The 20,995-nt window shown below is 33.5% G+C and overlaps 1 protein-coding gene across 1 annotated transcript; it reads right to left on the bottom strand.

Annotated features, from left to right (window-relative positions):
• Positions 1 to 11,230: 11,230 nt before the first annotated feature.
• On the bottom strand, positions 11,231 to 20,007 carry LOC111513095 (phenoloxidase-activating factor 2). Its single transcript, XM_023169254.2, has 2 exons — positions 19,564 to 20,007; positions 11,231 to 12,244 (listed from the first exon to the last, which is right to left on the bottom strand). Exons 1-2 carry the CDS (start codon positions 19,857 to 19,859, stop codon positions 11,290 to 11,292), a joined length of 1,251 nt encoding a protein of 416 aa, XP_023025022.2. The 5' UTR covers positions 19,860 to 20,007; the 3' UTR covers positions 11,231 to 11,289.
• Between the last annotated feature and the right edge of the window lie 988 nt (positions 20,008 to 20,995).

Genomic DNA, 20,995 nt, shown 5'->3' on the forward strand with positions numbered 1-20,995 from the left:
CACAGTTTTTTTTCACATCTTGAAAAAATAAAATTGAAAAGAAATTATCCGCCTAAATTGAAAGGGCTATATTTTTTCGAGTGACTAATTTTTTGGGAAAGAAAGTTTTTGGCTTTCTACTAGTCCATCGTGATACAAATAAATGTAGGAATCTTCCAAAGAACGGAAGGAAGCAATCAATTATAAAAGAAGTTACTTTATACATGTGTAGATCACGCAAAGAAGTAACTTTCAGACACGAACTGGAATAAAAAATCCTCCTGAAACAGTTACTTTCATATAAACATTGAATTACACGAAAGAAAAATTCTTTCGAAACAAATACTTTCATACGAACACTGAATTATACAGAAACATTCGTTATGAAATTAAATCAGATATCATACACAGGATTTCTACACAATAAACTAAATGAAAGGTAAAAATTTCAATTACATGGAATATTGTCATCCTCACTGGATTCATTGTGTGTTTTTCCGTATAATGTTATCCAGATTGGCACTGAAGAGCTCAATGGCAAATGTTTTACGGCTCGGCGTCTACACCTGAGGATGAAAGTGAAATTTTTACCTTTTATTTAGTATATTGTCTAGAGATCCTCTGAATGATATCTGATTTAATTCCATAACGAATGCTTGGAATACAAACTTAGTTCAGAAAAGTGTTTTCTGTATAATTCAGTGATCATTTAAAAGTATTTGCCTCGAACAAAATGTTCTTTCGTGTAATTCGAGGTTTATATGAAAGTAGCTATTTCAGGAGGGTTTTAGTATGTGTCTGAAAGTTACTCCTTTGCATGATCTACACATCTATGTATAAAGTTACTTTTTTTAAAATTGATTGCTTTATTCCTTTCTTTGGAAGATTCTCACATTTTTTTGTATCAAGATGAAGTAGTAGAAAGCCAACAACTTTCTTTCACAAAAAATTACCCACTTTCTTGAAACTTCGGAGTTCTTTTTGATAAATTTCAAGAAAATTAAGGTTAAAGAACGCAATATTTACCAGCGATATACAAATTATTGCAGAATAACAAAACATTTTTGGAAAAGGTTTAAAAATTATTGAAGTCTTAATTGTCACAGCTACCCAGTAACATTTTTGGAAACCTGACTGTATACCTTTCAACTCCATCCTGGAAGACCAATTTACTCAGAGAATTTCAAGAATCCAAGAAAGAACAGGGAGCAGTGTTACTATCCTCAAAAGTCATACAGTTCAAATGCTCATCAACTATTTCAACCAGATCTCTCATTTTATCTGTTCATGTTCCTCAACAGATTATATGTATCTTCCTAACATATAAGAATATCAAACGACAACTTCAATTTTGTACTATCCTGTTATCAACTGATGCAGTTCCATTAATGATAGAACCGTTTTCTCAAAGATATTATTTGACACACTGGTATTGACAAATTTCTATTGGAACTGGATTGATATCTAATAGGAGTCTGGCTTCTGCAATGGGCTTGTTTCATGCTATGGAAAATGATACTAGTTTGCATATAGACTGATCGAGTTAGGGGTTATACTTATCAAGCCTAATCGGTCCCAAAATCTCTTTATATTTGCAGAAAAAACAATAATTCGGAAAGCAAGAATTTAAATTGGCCGCGTGTCTGTTGACCAATAAAATTGATCGTGTCTAGAGCGGAGTTGCCAAGTGTATTGGTTTTTAATATCCAATCACAGATCTGATGATCCAATTTGACAGACACCATTTTTGTTGTTATTGTTGTCAACTCGGTTGAATAAAACTGTTACAATTATCTAATTAAAGAACGTTTTTTTGTAAATGGTAGGTCTCGGCGGGTGCCTATTTTGCTGCATATTCCGTGTCATTAGTTTACATTCCGAAAAATATTTTTTCAGGTAATTTTTGGATTCATATGTTCTGGAGTAATTCTACATTTCACTGTACATATTTTTGCTTCTCTTTTCAGTCACCATACTGCTCCTTGGCAGAGATCAAATAAAAATAAAATCAAAACTTTCCATCCCTCTATAAAAGACAAAGTCTGAAATGAATATCATATATATAAAAGGGACTTACATAATATGCCATCTACCGTTTCAATTTTTCATTCTTCATTTCGGTACCAAATGCAAATTTTTCAAATAAAATTCATCGATCATTTCAAAATCGACTCTTGGTAAGTTGTCAAGAGTCAGCTTTAACAAAACTATGCTCAACATTCATTTTGAAATTATTTTAACAAGAATACGAAGTTTGTGAAAACCGTTAACATTAGAAAGAGCACACTGTCAGAAGACACTGGATGACAATATGGCTAATATACCAATAACGTTGAATTTCTTATTTTTGGTGAGTAGCATGAATGCATAAATGATTTATTTTATTAGGGTTCATGAGCATTCGAAAACCATTGGAAAATACAACTCGTTTAATTCTATTTAGAATCATATTTAGATATTACTTGTACTATATCAGTTATCAGGGCAAATGTTATTGTCCATTTTTATGCTTAATTCGTGGATTCAAGCCATCTTATTACTGTATATTCATTTGTTTACTGGCTTTATTCTTAAAAAAATGAATGAATAATTACAGAAAATGGAGTACCCATATCAAAATTTTTGATTTATTCGGATCCATTCTGCTTATTTTTGCAACATTTAGTTTCAACTTTTTCTTAGCTGACAGCTCTCGTAGGAACAATTCGTTTTTTTTCATCGAGTTTAGTTTGTGTGTGTTTTAAAAGTGTTTTAGAAATATATTTGAATTTCAATATGGTGCATTCTTGTGCTGATTTCAATTGTGCAGAAAGGCACAAGAAAACAGAAAGCGCATTGGTTTATAGAAGAGTTATTTCATATAACGAGTTTAGGTTCCTGAAGGATAAAATGATTAGAAAAATAATCGGTGAAAGTATTGAAAAGAAACCACTACAATCCTTCTATTTTCCCATGATTTAGAAATCATTTAAAAATTGACTATAAATGAAAGGGAGACGAAAATATTGAATTTAATGACACGGTTTTTTATTTCAACTGCAAGTATTCTCCACAGAAAGTATTATCTGGAGTTAATCCTGTTACTGAAAGTATGAAACAAAATTAATTGATTTTTATGATATGATTAATGGTATTATTACCTCAGAAGCTTTTGTTGGATCAGTTTAAGTACAATCAATTCTGTCTATACTTGACCTCATTCAACCTTCCTCTCAAGTTTTGGAAGATTCAACAGATTACCTACCCAAGCGAGCCTATAACGCTTGAATTTAGTAGCTATATTAAAAAGAGGTATGTATGTAGGAATCGTTTTTTTTTATAATAAATTGCAGTTGTACAGATTGAGGATTGTAGAATAAATTGAAGATTTGAAATGATTATTTGATCCAGTTTGCTATATTTCTTGATTTTCATAACTGTATATTTGGAATTTTTGGAATTTTTAATTCGAGATTAATTTTCACAAACAAATTCACAACGTATACAGATTACAAATATAAAAAAAGGGATACCTATCACAACACAAGCGCATTTGCGCTTAGGTGAAAGGTCCCAATATATAAAAGGGAATAAGAAATATTTATATATTATTATTAATTTTGTATTATTATTAATTTGTAATTATTATTTGTAATTATTATTTGTAATATGATTTGTAATCTGTATATTATTAAATAATGCATAAAATCATAGTTTAGGTAAATATTTTGTGATCTATCGACTTTGTGTACTGATTTTAGATATAGAACTCATTTGCAAACATGATTTTTCGTGTACATTTTATTCCATGTGGAGAATTTTTCATTAATTGAAACGTCAATGAGTTTATATACACTTCCATAATTAAATTGATAATTATAGGCTCCGTAAATTTTACGATTTGTCAATGTTGATTATTTCTATTGTTTCTATTGGTCAATCGAACAAGAAGTGGTAATAGGGTCGTGACATCACCACCCTATCACATTCGATTTTTAATAATTAATTACGGAAAAACTACGGTATTCAGAGAGATGAAACAAAGTGCACTGTTTTTCAATTTGAAATTTCTATCAAGTGAACTATAAACCAAAAATCATGAAAAGAACTGCGTAAATAAGGAAGATTGTGTACCTGTCAGCATAGTCATCCTCCAGAGTTTTGCGTTTATTTAAATTCTCAAACGCATATTTATGCGTTATTTTATATCAGTCGGGTCAATTGAGAAAGATTTATTTACAAGATTGAACAGAAGTCATTACCCTTAAGGCGTATTGTGCGTGCATTCAAGGCTACGAAGAACCTGTTGAAAATCCCGATTTGTGTTGCTTATGATGTATTTCTCATGGGAACATAGGCGGGTATTATCAAAATAGATTTCAACATAAAAATCACGAAAGTGAGTCTGAGATAAAATTGAACTCTCCAACATTTTTTTTTTCGGGGTCTTTATATAATATACGATATAATTTCATAGAAGGTTTTTTCCCCAAAGTTATTGTGACACCATTCATTCTTAGTACTGATTTTCATTATCTTTGAAATTATTGCTATCAATAATCTTTGGGCTAATACCTTTTCATAAATCCCAAGGGATTTATGAAAAGGTAATGGGGCCCAAACCGATTGTCATTTATTTGGTCGCGTAATTTCCAGTTCAAAATGAACCTGAAAACAGGATAACTCAAAACAGAATGAATAATTTGTGTTGATGAATGTTCATATATTATGGTAGGTTAGGTTAGGTTAGGTCCAAAGTAAGTGGGTCTATTCGACCCTCTACCGCAACCCGCAAAGGTTTATTGTGAGTCACACCTATTCACACTCGACCAGCTTCTTAACGAAGCCGATTAGTTTGTATGGTGAATGGTTTCATACATAGTAAGGGAACTTCTGGTTTAGAACGTGTCCCTTCATAATAATTTCTTGGTAGTTCTGATTTGGTTGTTGAAACCGTTGTCAGGAAAGCATTTTCCAGTGTTTTTGATGGGATGATTGATGCTGAATCATGCATTCGACTCAGAGATTTTCATTTCTGTGTTGGAACTATTATTTTTCTTTTTTTCTTGTTCAAAAAAAGGAAAATTTCTAAAGCATCTACGGATTCTCTTGCATAGGTAAAACAACTTCACAATTCGTTGAATATTCTTAATCATCATACGTTTACCTGACGAAATCTAAATTCAGCAGGAACTTGACGGTTAGACCTTTTCGACCTGATCAACTCAATTGAAATCTGTTTAAAATCTGTTTTTCCGTTAACCAGCTGTCGCACCCCTACGAACGACAACCTTCAGAAGTCGAACCATGTGCGAGCTAAGTGGTGAATGTCCGTTCTTACGGTCTTATACACTCATAGGATGCCCATTATGACAAATTTTTGGAGTGGAAAGGGCGTCCAAAGTCTAAAGATTATACCATTTCTAATTTTTTCTATGAAGTTACCTAAAATAACCCGAGTTCCTAAAACTCAACCAGCGTCAATGATGAGCTTGAAGATCACGCCAGTTCCATTCTCGAACTCACGACGATCGCAATACTACCTGACGTTATGACCGAACGCATTTGCTAAGGGATATAATTATACGTAGTGCTAAGGTAGTACTGATCCCCAAAAAAAGAGGGTTTACGGCAAGAATACTCTGTGATATGAAACCCATATTTTTTTCTCAAAATTAAGATATCATCCATTAGAAATGTAATGTTTCAGAAGTTTTGAAAACTGAGAGGTGTGAACCGTGAATACTGGTGGACTCAGTATTGATCCGGAGGTACACATCTCAAAGAATCGATCAATTTCAATGATCTTAAATTTACTTTAGGAACGTTCGTAAAGATTTGTTTTGATTAGTCAGTTATTGGGATCATGGAAAAAACATATCCAATGGAGAACATTTAACAACAGATCATGAATATTTCTGTCAAAGGCTTTTGAGTAAACATGGAATATTGAAACACAAACGTTTTCATAGAATAGAATAGGATAGAATAGGATAAAATAGGATAGAATAGGATAGGATAGAATAGAATAGAATAGAATAGAATAGAATAGAATAGAATAGAATAGAATAGAATAGAATAGAATAGAATAGAATAGAATAGAATAGAATAGAATAGAATAGAATAGAATAGAATAGAATAGAATAGAATAGAATAGAATAGAATAGAATAGAATAGAATAGAATAGAATAGAATAGAATAGAATAGAATAGAATAGAATAGAATAGAATAGAATAGAATAGAATAGAATAGAATAGAATAGAATAGAATAGAATAGAATAGAATAGAATAGAATAGAATAGAATAGAATAGAATAGAATAGAATAGAATAGAATAGAATAGAATAGAATAGAATAGAATAGAATAGAATAGAATAGAATAGAATAGAATAGAATAGAATAGAATAGAATAGAATAGAATAGAATAGAATAGAATAGAATAGAATAGAATAGAATAGAATAGAATAGAATAGAATATAATATAAATATAATAGAATAGAATAGAATAGAATAGAATAGAATAGAATAGAATAGAATAGAATAGAATAGAATAGAATAGAATAGAATAGAATAGAATAGAATAGAATAGAATAGAATAGAATAGAATAGAATAGAATAGAATAGAATAGAATAGAATAGAATAGAATAGAATAGAATAGAATAGAATAGAATAGAATAGAATAAAATGGAAATTTACTTATACTGAACAACGAACAGAATGTTTTCCACTTACATGATGTACAGTTTTTTTGAAAGTTCCTTACATATAGTATTCATTGAGTACCATTGATACAGTTAAAATCGATATGAAATATAACAATATAAAACAATAAATAATAAAATGACCGAAAAAAGATTCAGACACATTTGAGCATTCGTAGGAGTTGTCCCTCTGTTATACTGAATATATCCATTTCATAGTTCCTTGCCATTTTGTTAACTGTTTCGAGACATTGTTGAAGAGGATACAAATTGTTTGAGATATGAAACAGATTGTCTCTTATAATTTGAAAGCGAGAGAAAAATTTTTGAGAAGGAAAGGTATTGGCTTTCTACTACTCCATATTCGTACAAACACGTGGGAACCTGCCAAAGAATAGAAGAAAGGGATCAATGTCAACATCAATCCTTTACAAAGAGGTGTAGATCATGAAAAGAAGTAACTTCCAGACAGAATCTGGAAAGAAAAGCCCTCTCGGAACAACTACTTCTATATGAATATTGAATTACACGAAAGAAAAAATATTCTCGAAACAACTACTTTCAAATGAACATTGAATTATTCAAAAACAATTTTCCTATTCAGTTTGGACAGAAAAAAATCGTTATAGAATCGAAGCAGATAACACTGTCATCCCCAATCGCGGACATCGATGTTTCGGAATAAGACACTCGCCTTATTGCCTCTTCAGCACCAATCTAGATAAGATTACAAAATGAAGTACCTGTTTAATTCGAGAGTGGTATGCTTTGAGAAGAGATTGCTTCGCTTGAACGGTATTTTTTCCAATGAAGAAGCAGTGTAAAATTCAACAGAAAATAATGTTTGATCCATTGTTTTGAAAATAACAAAAGTATTGCCACTCTTAGCACAATAACTCACTAACTCATGAGTAGAATATCATGAAATTTCAACAGCTTTTTTGAAGATTAGTTCTAAGTAAAAAGCGGTGAATGTAATAAGTCTAACACTATCTATGTTTTAGGCCAGAGGCTTTTGGGCAGAGGTATTACTTACTTGATATCGAATGTAGATCCATTTTCACAGAGATAGTACGGCACACATTGGTATTCACAAGTTTCTGGTTTGTTTTCTACTGGAGATGGACTGGATTCGAAAATTTGTTTCAGAATTTCATCAATATCAGTTTGGTTAACTGTACCTAATGCATTTTGAGTCGAAGCTGCTTCTGGGTTTCGAAGGAACGTGAAAATGAAGTAGAAGTATATTTGTGACAGGACAACCATTGTTCAGAGTTCAATCACTATTTTTTCCAATATCAAATGTCTAGTATTAAATAATGTGTATTCTCAAGATTAAACCTGAAACGATGCACTGTTGAGCAAAGAAGTTTGTATTTGAAAACTTGTTGCGAAACCTCATTTATAACCCTCATGAAGTTTTTCTATTCTAAAACATAGGCGGGTATGACAAAACTAAATAGGTGTTTTGAAGATAACTTAATAAATTGGTTTCAGTAACCTCTTCAATCACCAGTGAAACTGCCGCCCATTCACTAACAAAATGATGAATGATGAAAATAAAAGCAAAATCGATGACATATTTTTTCTATGACATATAAATTCCATAGTAGTAATTACGTTATCGATACTCTGTAGGCAGATTACTATCTCAGTGTAGTCAGACCTTCTTGAAGGTCGGCGAAACGTCGAACAACTCAAACCACCAGACGCGGTTTAACCCGAATATTAGATTATAAACTTGCTGACCGAGGAAACCTTCCCAACAACTGATTTTTTTTTTCGGGTTTCGCTCCATTATTTGCGTTTTTGATCCTCACAAGGCAAAGTCTCATTTGCCATCTTCTGGTGATGTATTCCAATCCTATGCGCTATGAGCAAATAGACCAAAACCTATCATTGGAAATGAGTAAAATGAATTCCTTATTATGGAAATCAATAATAGAAAACCCTCATACAAGTCATCGTAAGCAGACGAGGCATTTATAGGGTAATAAAAAAATGCAAATTTCACCCGTACGATATTCAGATGCACCAGAAATTATATGAAATAGACTTCCATCGACTAATCGTCTGTAGGTTCTGTAAAAGTTTAGTGGAAATAATTTTTTGGATTCCATTTTATTTTCTGATAAATCTACTTTTCATAAAAATGGTTTAGTGAACAGACACAACTTTCATTATTATAGTGATATGCATCCTCATTTTTTCCGGACTCTGAATCACCATAATAGGTGGTCTGTTAACGTGTGGAGAGGAATCATAGGTACTTAAGTTATAGGACCATATTTTTTTTATGGGAACTTGAATGGTCGCTTAATATCAGACAACGAATGTGTTTACAACCGATAAAGCAACGGCACACTTCAAATTCACAGTTTTTGTATGTGTGCTTTCCTAATAAATTTATTGATAGGGGAAGACCACAAAATTGGCCTACGGCATCACCAGATTTGACTTTGCTCGATTTTTTCCTATACTTGATATTTGAAGAATGAGGTTTACGACACTACTCCAACAACACTGGAAAATATGAAGGAGAGCATAATGACTACTTTTCGAAGAGTGACGCCTCAAATGTTATATGATGGAATCGGCCGAGACTTGATGAAAATCCATAATACGTTGGCCTCAAATGTTATCAAATGTTTAGCATTCTTTCATAGATATAGTGGATTCAACAGGATGGTTGTCATTTCGAGCACATACTTTCAATTGAATATTTTGTTGTTGTTTCAGGTGAATAATAAAAAAATTGTATAGTCTGTTTAATGGACTACTGTCAGAGTATGAATGTGAACAGTAAATATTTTCGATAAAGTGAAATATAACAAATATCAATGAGAATTCTGTAAGCGAATCAAATGAATGAATTTCACTAGTTCGGACTTCCATTGTCTACTATATGAAATGATTTGAAATCCCTGAAACAAGTAAAAAAAAAATCAGGAAATAGCAGACCATGTTTGGACCCATCAACACAACATCGAGTGGTCCCAAGCTGAGATCTTGCACAGATAGGAACATTGGTTCAGGAGAAAATTTAAGGAAGCCGCATACATGTTGTCCAACAACGTATTCAGCCAGGCCAGCGTAGATATACGAAACATATGGAAACCCATCATCAAACGGAAAATGACCAACTCCCGCCAAATCGGTCATCTCTCACGGAATCAGTGAAGCGGAAAATAGAAAGTAGAGAAAGTGAAAGTATTTCAACGACCTATAAAATAGTCATCTCTCGGAGGAATCAGTCCAGTCATCACCCGAAGACGATTGTAGATACCAACAATCGAAACGTCGTGAACTAACGTGACTTGGAATCTCTACACTTTTTTATTTTTTTATTTTTTATTTTTTTATTAATTCCTTTTTGCATTTCTTTAATTTTTATTTATTCAATTATTATATTTTTACTTGTAGGTTACTTCACTATCATTTCATTTCAGGTTTATTGTTGCTTAATATAATTGTTATTTTCAACTATTCTTTTTCAATTATTCTTTTTTTACTTGTTTCAGGGATTTCAAATCATTTCATATAGTAGACAATGGAAGTCCGAACTAGTGAAATTCATCACGAAACATTGTCAATCACCTTCAAACAAACGAATCAAATGAATGTTGTTTCAAAGCTACCTTGATTCAAATAAAGTACTATTTCAAAAAGTCAATATCTGAAAAACTATTCAGGATAGGTGTATCAAACCCCTAAATGAAATAAAAGATAATTGAATTCAATATTGTTCAGACGAAAAAAATACAGGGTGTTCTATTCAAAATAACAAAGTTATCTCTGTACTAAATTATGAACATTCTATATATGCTTGGTCAGAATTCGAAGGGATTATTTATATATATTTCGATGTTACTTAGTTTCCAATTTTATCTAGCATTTTAATAAAAAATCAATAACTGAAGAACTGTTATAGTTAAGTACATAGTACCCCACTTGAAGTCTATTATTTTTTCCTGACCTATTCAAAAGTGTTACTGAATACAGGATATTCTAATTAAAAAACACAACTTTGATGAGTCAAATTTTTTTAGCCACCCTGTAGACTCCAAAATACTTTCCTTCAGCAGCCTAAATCAATAAACACATAATGAAATTCCCGAAAAAATCAATGGTTCAGTTTACAGGAACAGTGTCGTATTGAGTGTCCCAACCTGTATATATTTTATATATATTATTATCATAATCATTTTACTTCAGACACCGTAGAAACTTTCAATGCTTCGTGAAAGTTGAATTGAACAAATAGTGAAATATTGTCATATGTCCTAAGCTTCTAACCAAAGAATGCCCTGAAGCTGTTTTATTGAAACCAAAAAAATCTATTGGTTAATCCAACTAGGTTGTTTTTTTATTGGTTACATAAGAAGGTTTTCACGACAGAAGTAATGATTATAGAGAAAAAAATATTTACCGCTATGCCGTGGTCGAATGAAATGTGTACTACCAAATAGTTTATCAGCTACTGCCATTCTACCACGTCTTACAAACCCAAACTTAATTTTTTCTAATTATTTATGGATTTTTTTTCATATTTCCTAAAATTTAGTAGTTTCAATCGCAGAAAATATTTGTTAAATGTTGAAAGGGTCTTCATTCACAAAATGTATCCTCTTCAAATAAGAGCAGCCTGATAATGTGAAATATCAAGTCCATAAAGGCGCATTTGCTCATCAATCCAGTCTCTGAATGAGGCAACATTCACGTAAACCCCTGGCACATTTTTCACCCCACAACCAATACCCCAGGCGACTATTCCCGCGTGGTAGTACCTTCCCTCTTGTCCCTCGATGGGGCAGACCAAAGGGCTACCACCGTCACCATCACAGGCATCTTTCCCCTCCTCGCCACCAGCACATACGAAACTTTCGTGTAGTATGAAGTGTTTTCCGAGTCTAGTTTCCCTCAAGTTACTCTGGCAGGTGTCTCTCCGAACCAGTGAGAGGTCAATCTTTTTCATAATGATGTGAAACACGCCATCCTCACCGAATCTGTCTTTTCCCCAACCCATGGAGTAACATCTTCCCGAACTAGTTTCTTGAATTTGGTTTTGTGCTGGTAAACAGAGAACATCAATATTTTGTGTGATGTTCACAGGTGATTGCAGGTAGAGAAATGCAATATCATTGTACAATGCTCCGGAGTAAAATTGTGGATGCAAGGTAATGTTCTGAACAGCAACATCCTGGTGCGGGTATGGTTCGACGTTTTTGTTGATATCCCACTCGCCTGCTCTGATGATATACTTGTCGGTTTTGCTCGAAACACAGTGAGCAGCAGTTATCACTATCTGTGGGTGAATCAGAGTTCCTCCACATTTCGGTCTCGGCTGAGGTTCTAACGAACCTGTATCTCTGATTATTGCTACCATCCACGGAAATTCGCCGAACTGTGCTTCATTCTCCTTATCTCCAGTGATTTTGAAGCCTACTCCATCGGGGTTCCGGTAACCACAGCCTTTTGGTCTGGGTGAAGGTGATGGAGTTGTTGTTAGAGGTGTTTCTGACTTATCTTCTGGTTTGCAGCACACTTGGAAGACATTGCTACAAGGCAGGTTACCAGGTTTCTCCCTGAAATGATAAATCATTGGTTGACTATATACATATCGAGAAAACTTTTCAAACATATATATATATATATATATATATATATATATATATATATATATATATATACATATAGAGAGAAAAAAAGGTAGTATTTTTTGGACATGAGAGGACATGAGAGAAACAATATTTGGGTGTACAGCAGGCCAAAACAGTGAACTCTTGTAACACAGATTCCTAGCTTTCGACAATCTTCATTATCATCATCAAGCATTTTATTATCATCATCAGGGATGCTACAATATGGATAAGAGAACAGATTAGATCTATAAAAAGAAATCATTCAAAAACACAACTCACCGTGTATATGAGGTTAGGCGGAAGGAAGAATAAAATGTGGACACAACATGTATTGGTGTAGATACCAAAAAATAACCTCAGGAAGTTAAAGGCAAATACAATTAATTCACATCACAAATGATATATCCTTTTTTAAAAAAGAAAACCACCTGTTGTTTTTTGAAGAGGACCATGTGGAAATATCAAATTTTGAAGTTGACATATGACATGTCGTACATGTGCAGTACCAGCCAATGACAAAGCTCGAGTTGAAATCGACATTCGAAATCAACAAATATATGATATAATATAATGATGTCAGATCAGACAATTCCAATTTCCTCTTCGATAAGTTTGTTGATGGGTTAAAATTGACACCAATATGTCTTGGCACAATTATGTCGCTGGAATTGCGAACGCTGCTTCTCAAAAGCTTGGAACACTGTTCCGAACCAGAACTTTTTTGGAGTATTGTTCTTATATATGGAGCTCTGCCCTCAAGCATACCCAAGAGTTGCTGGATTCCATCCAGAAAAGAGCCATCCACCTAATTGGAAACGCGAACATCACATGCAACTTTGATAGCCTGGAACATCGAAAAAAGGTTGGAGATGTTTCTCTTCTAAAGATACTTTCACGGGAAGTGTTCAAGTGGCTTGACACATTTGATTCCACAAAGAGCGGTACATATCAGAAATACGCGACGGTCTGTGGCTGCTCATCGTTTTGAGGTTCAACTCCGTGCACTTCGAACTTCACTGTTTAAGCACTCTTTTATCTGGAGAACTGCGTTTATGTGGAATAAACTTCCTGAGATTAAAAAAAAAAAGATTTGGAAAAGTGAATACATTTATTTGAATTAATGAATCGAAGAGGTTTTTGTATTAAAGTGTATAATTTTTAAAATTCTTGCAAAGCGCTTTCGACTTTCGTCATCAACAGTACTCACCTGAAAGTAAGTGATCTAATTGAAAAGGAAGTTTAGTGAGACTTAAAGTTGTAAAATTTTTAAGGTTGAGAAATTTGGAAAAATTGTTTGAGATTACTTACTTGTCAGGCAACAGGAAGTATCAAATTAAGTACATTGCACATTTGTAATATTTGACTTATATAGAACAAAATAGGCGTATAGCCAAGAAAATACATTTTTGGATTGAGGCCATGTGGTTGGGACAGAATATGTCAAGTGTCATGTTAAAATAATGGTACCAACTTGAGGAGTAATCCATTATTGATTTTGATTTAGTATGTAGAGGAAAAATATTGAATAATTTGTATTAGTAAAATGTAATATATTAATAATTCATAATCCTTTTATGAAGGGGAAGGAAATCTCTGTTTAAGTTCACTTGAGTATTCAAACAATGATCATTATTGGAAAGTTATTTAGAAATCTCCAACTCTTCAAATAAGTCGAGTCTAAGGAAATTTTTTTTATCTATTTTATGTAATATTTTGGAATTTCTATTGGGACTAAAGTTGTGATTGTGAAATTTTATGTGGTGATGAGATTGTTTTTCAAAATGCATTTAATCTCCAGCGATTCAAATCCAATGTGACTTTCCTGTAATGCTTATGTTTTGTCCCTAAAAAAAAATTATCTGTAACCTGAACCATAGCCTAGCTGCCAGATAACTTGGGTGTTGCTTGGCTGTGGCTACCACATACTTAGGTATGATTACACTTTGAAACTAATGTGACATCTGAATGAATAGAGTAAATTAATGACAAATGGATTGAGTGAAGTACAACAATTCGAAAATTATCATATTGAATTTTCTGTATAACAAGTTTAACAAACTACTTATATGATGTATCTGGTATCTGTAGAGTAGGGAGGGCGAGTGTAGACTCACAGCACTTGGGCCACATGTGACCCATTGTACATCCTCCCGAGGAGTTGTCCTCCTAGGTGATCGTCCATCCTGTCCTTTTTAGGAAGGAGGGCAGGTCACTAGGAGACATCTCCTTTATATTGGCAAGTGTAAGCCAAGACTCTCTTTGGCAACCTTGAGATTTCTCACGGTGGCCTCCACGAAGATTTTGGAAGGTGCAGCGACATTACTGTAGTGCAGCTTCTTCAATCTTCTCGGGTTCCCTTCGTGGAAGTACACAAATGAGGGAGCTTTCTTGCAGGGGTAGCCGGTTCCTTGCCTTTATTCAAGACGAAGCTATTGGCGCCCGCCGCAGGAAGTGCTCTTGCTATTGGAGGTTCAGCTTCATTCTAAGCGGTAGATTGGGTTGGACATTTCTGTCCATCTCCAGCCACCGCCTTAGATTGAGGTGAGCACTTCTGTCCAGCCTCGGGATTGGTTTTTATTTTTGTTGTTTCTGTTTTTGTGTTGTTTCATTTATGTGTGTTCCCAAGTGTAGCAAGGGAAGAGTTGGTCACCTCTGGCAGAGCCCCGCATTACCAGAGGTAGGCTGATTACAATAAGGTTTCGCCCAGTTTCCCAAGAGGATCGTTTGTGACCGCATATCACCCTGCGGTCATTCAGCTGTCGGCACGATTCCTTACACCTTAGCTTGGGTGGTTTGCCACATGCCAAATATATAGTGGTGCCATAGGTGGTTCCACTTATGTTTCGCTTGCGTTTACGCAGCTATTTTTATCAAGTACTTTCTTGGTTTTTCTCATTTTGTCTTCAATTATTTATATATATATATATATATATATATATATATATATATATATATATATATATATATATATATATATATATACAGTGTGACCCATTTAAAATGGAACCACCCCTGTAGAATGTGCATTTTTCAATCAATCTCAATTTTTTTTAATTGAAATATTAAGCATGAAAAACTGTATCTTGACACTAACTTTCACAATTTTAGTTTCATTTCCAAGGCACTCTATAGTTTTTTTTGTTTGTCAAAAACGGCAAAAGTTTATTAGGCAATTTTTGTTTTCAAATTTGACTACACCACTGGATTCGTAGTCATTATAAATCAAAACTGTCGAATTTTCATTAAAAAATATTTGTTAACAACGAAGTTACAACATCTTCAATTTTGGAAACAAAGTATTTGTTTGTAATTTTTATTCAGATTATAGACATATTTGAGATCTGACAACACTGTCATCACCAAGTAGAACACCAGTGAATTCGTACAGTGAAAATCCGAAGTCAACAGCTCAATGCGTTCTACAGTTATAACTCCTGAAAATATGGTAATGTGAGAGATTTGTGGTGCAAGCGTTTTGTAATAAAAATCTGACTACGCCACTGGATTTGTGGATAATATTCCCTTAAAATCATTCATTTGAGTGTAGGTTACGAGAAGTGAAAATTAAAATAAAAATTGAATAATTGAATAACAGAAAATTAAAAGTTCATTTTCAAGTTACGCAGTAGTAGACCAAGTTCATAATCTCATGTCATGGGATCTCCCAATTGCGCTTTTACCAAATCTTGATAGAATCTTGAAGTATTAATGGTCATACTTGTAAGCTTTTTGGAAGTTTCTCAATAATAAATAATAGTACTTTTGTAACAGCGCACCTGGAAAATCACATTTTATGAGATTCTGAACTTACTCTACCTTCTTCTATAGCTGATGAAAACAAAATGTATACAAACAAGTTTCAAAGTATTCATTCAACAATTAATTGCCATTAAGAAAAAACTGATACTAAAATAAACATTGATTTAAAACTAAACATTCAAATTTTTGTGGCTTCTACCAAACCTCCATTAAGTTCAATACATTTATCGTATCTCTTCCGAATATTGTTTACACTATTTCTTATTTCTTGAACTGTAATTTCGGCACAAGCTTGTCGTATCCTTTGCATGAGTTCAGCTCGATTCGTTGGTCTTGTTCTGTATACTTTTTGTGTCAGAATACCCCACAGAAAAAAGTCTAATATTGTTAGATCAGGCGATCTAGGTGGCCATTCAATTAAGTCACTACCTCGTCCTATCCAATGATTTGGAAACTGGTTATTTAGCCACTCCTTAACAATCCTCGAATTGTGCACGGAACAGCCGTCGAGCTGAAAATATAAATTCACTTGTTCCGCAAGAGGCATTTCATCTATTTCGTCCGATAATTGGTTATTTAGAAATTCCAAAAAATTTTGCCCGTTTATGTTTCCATCAAAAAAATATGGACCTATTATTCTATTTTGTACTATACCACACCAAACGTTAACTTTTTCGGAATATTGACTTTTACAATTTATGATCCAGTGCGGATTTTCCGTAGCCCAATACCGAGCATTTTGCGATGAAACTACCCCATTGGTGCTGAAAGAAGCTTCATCACTAAACATTATGCAGTTTAAAAAATTTCTTGTATTCAGGTACTCGCCTTGTGCCCACAAACAAAATTCCATACGTTTCACTTCATCACCTGCCTTTAAAGAGTGAAGAAATTTAGGTTTAAATGCTCTCATTTTGTTTTGTTTAAGACATCGTCGAATAGTCTCTCTCGGTAAGTTTAAATCCAAACTGGCGACTCGTAAACTTCTGTTTGGGTGGTTTCTAAAATAATCTAAAACAGCACCTTCGTTTAAATTTCTTCTTCGGTGATTATTTTTTAAAATATGTTTGCTGACTGCACCGGTTTCTTTAAATGTTTTGTTAATTTTACTGACGGTGCTTCTGTCAATGGGAAGTCGATTTGGATGTTTGTGATTAAATATCCTAGCTGCTTCTCTTTCACTATGATAATTGTCCCCAGAAATTCTCACAATTTCAATTCTTTCTTCTAATGATAATTGCAAAGCCATTATTAAATGCACGTAACTAACAACTATTATTTTATTTATGATTAACTGTCAAAATCACAGCCTACTGTTGATTTATTATAAAACCTTTGCAAATTATTGATATCTCCTCTAGAAGATTGTTTTAGCTGAGTTATGAAGAATTTACAGGGAACAATTTTTGTCCTGCTCTCTGTTTTATTATTGAATAAATGATTTCCATGCTTTAAGTCATTATGATTTTAGCGGCTATGCTGAAGAATGTACTAAGTACTGCATAACTTGAAAATGAATTTTTAATTTTCTGTTATTCTAGAATACACTTCTCGTAACCTACACTCAAATGAATGATTTTAAGGGAATATTATCCACAAATCCAGTGGCGTAGTCAGATTTTTATTACAAAACGCTTGCACCACAAATCTCTCACATTACCATATTTTCAGGAGTTATAACTGTAGAACGCATTGAGCTGTTGACTTCGGATTTTCACTGTACAAATTCACTGGTGTTCTACTTGGTGATGACAGTGTTGTCAGATCTCAAATATGTCTATAATCTGAATAAAAATTACAAACAAATACTTTGTTTCCAAAATTGAAGTTGTTGTAACTTCGTTGTTAACAAATATTTTTTAATGAAAATTTGACAGTTTTGATTTATAACGACTACGAATCCAGTGGTGTAGTCAAATTTGAAAACAAAAATTGCCTAATAAACTTTTGCCGTTTTTGACAAACAAAAAAACCATAGAGTGCCTTGGAAATGAAACTAAAATTGTGAAAGTTAGTGTCAAGATACAGTTTTTCATGCTTAATATTTCAATTAAAAAAAATTGAGATTGATTGAAAAATGCACATTCTACAGGGGTGGTTCCATTTTAAATGGGTCACACTGTATATAGTCTAGTTCTAAACTCCACACATCACCAGTAGATGGCAAAATAACCCTTGTGAGGATTCTCTCACGGACAAAGTGTGATGAGCTGTTTTTCTGAATTCGCTGTGTTTTTGATCCTCACAAGTGTTATTTTGCTATCTACTGGTGATGTGTGGAGTTTAGAACTAGACTAGTTCCACATCCACAAGGTACTGTGAGATAACTTTTTTTAACTGGGGTAGCTAATTAAAAAAAGTTTATTACTCTTAACAGCTTTTGCAACATATTTGTCCTAACTATCAACTTGGACGTCATATTTATTTTGTTGAATCGACCTTTAGGAACACTACATATCTCAATAAATTGGGATATGTATATTGTATATGTCTACCTACGTGGTTGGAAATCATAATGAAGAAAAGAGAAATGAAACCACTTGTAAAAGTGATAAAAAACATAGAAAGTTTCATTTCTCTTTTCTTCATTACATATCACAATTTTTCAAGTGTACAAAGTTGATTTTCAAATATGAGGTTTTATTAATTCCACTTCCCAGACGACCTGGAAAACTGAGAAGTAATCATCTTATTGAATTGAACTCCAGGACTAACACATATTCCAATATAAAATTATATTTTCTACATGTATTTCAATGTTCATATGAAAGTAGCTGTTTCGAGAGAGCTTTTCTTCCAGTTTGTGTCTGAAAGTTACTTCTTTGCATGATCTACACATATTTGTATAGAGTTACTTTTTTGAAATTGATGGTTTCCTTCCTTTTTTTTGGAAGGTTCCCATTCCATATTTTTTTGTATCAAGGTGGAGAAGTAGAAAGCCTAAACTTTATTTCCCGAAAAATTAACCTCTCCAAAAAATATAAGTCAGCCCGGAACACTAGAAGGTATCACCATTATTCTACTAAATCAATCAATTAGCATATTACATTGAAAAATCAATGTGCAAATGGAAAAAATATTATTTCAATATTTTTCCTAGTGTAGTTTATGGACTGAAAAATTTCCGGGAAAGCTTCTCATCAATTCACTTCTATTTTGAAACACCGAAATTTTTCAGTTAGCAAATAGCTATAAAAGCAAATAAAACATAAGGTGAAAAAACGTTTATGAAAACCAAGTCTTGAGGAATCAACGTGCCTAAAACTCATTACCTGTTCACAACACCTAACTTATTGTTCCTCGATTAGACCCACAACTTCAAATACCACAAGTAATTTTGAACTGTTTTTACCTTTCACTTCATTGTCGACACTTCAATATGAAACATCAAACTATAAAACCACATCCTCCTGCATTTTTAGATAAAATGATACGTTCTAATGAAATTATCAGTCATACAATACATCGATATAAACTAGAAAACCACAAAATTTTTAACCAACCTGATGTTGATAATTCCCTCTCCATTCGTGTTGATAGATCCATTTCGGCAAAGGTAAAAAGGAACGCAATCAAATCCACAAGAATTATTCTGGACTTCTCCGAAATGGGGATCAAGATCAAGATTTGGGGTGACCGGGGGGAAAGGGTCCAAATTTGACACAGGTGGAATCAGGTTGCCAGAACTTAAATCCTCCCCACTACTTAATTTGTCATCTGAATTATTTTGCGGAGCCGCTGATGAAGTATGAACGAACACGAAAATTAAAAACAGTAATGTATATTTTGACCGATTCATTTTCGTAGGTTTATAAGTATTTTCCTGTATATTGTCTGAACACTAACCGAGTATTTACTCCTTCATGTCTGGTATTTTCAAAAAACGAAGTCACAAGATTTTTACAGAGCCCGATACCACTGACCGCTGAGTATGTATTTCAGACCGCGTCAAGGTCTTGGTCTTTAAGAACTGCTACAAGTTGTGAACCCTCATTTATGACCATGTTTTGATATGGACATAGGCGGGTATACATGGATATTTCTAAAAACCCCACTTCCCTTATGCTACGAATTTGTTATTTCATCTATATTGGGTTTATAACAAAAATTATACGAACACTTTAATATAAGACTAACATCCCATTAATAATACAGGGGGTCAATTTGAAAACTTCCCATCCTTAATATCATCCTTCCAATAAAGAATGTGAGGAATCGAAAAAACAGGTCAATTTCTTGTCAAGGAGGACACTTTCAAGGAATATTTATGGCCTCGTGGTTCAACATCCAAGGAGGGGTAGATGTTACCTTTAGAATGAGCAGTTTCCGAAAAATAACGTCCTGAGAAGCTATATTGTATTAACTCCTTTTAATAAAAATTACAGGAATAAATTACGCGTAGGATTTATCTCTTCGTAATTGTCCGTTTATAAAATAAAATTCAGTATGCGACAAAAAATTTCAAACATCTACTTACGCTCATCTTATAAACTGTTCGAAATGTCGTCCATTTTGCTCTAAACGGTAATAAAGTCTGTTTTCGAACTCCCCTCTAACATTATGCAAAACTTCATTAGGAATTGACTGGCATGCTGCTGTAATTCGTCGTTTAAGTTCTTCAATATCAGAAGGTTGTGTTTTATAAACAACGGATTTGAGATGCCCCCAAGGAAAAAAATCTAAGGATGTTAAATCCGGTGATCTCAGGGGCCATTCAACTACTCCCCTTCGGTCAATCCATCTATCCGGAAATCTCTCGTTTAACAACTGTCTGATGGGAAGGAGATAATGAGGTGGGGCATCGTCCTGCTGGAAATGTAACAGATCCTCCTGCAAAAGTTCATTACCTTCCGCATCCATTTGGGTTTCTAACTCGTTATAAGAGGATCGATAGTTTCTTCAAGCATTTCTTGGTACGGATTGCCAGTCAGTCAC

This window comes from Leptinotarsa decemlineata, unplaced genomic scaffold (assembly GCF_025532065.1).
Source record: "Leptinotarsa decemlineata unplaced genomic scaffold, Ldec_3_MD MMD2_P_RNA_scaffold_5, whole genome shotgun sequence".
NCBI classification, from domain to species: Eukaryota; Metazoa; Arthropoda; class Insecta; order Coleoptera; family Chrysomelidae; genus Leptinotarsa; species Leptinotarsa decemlineata.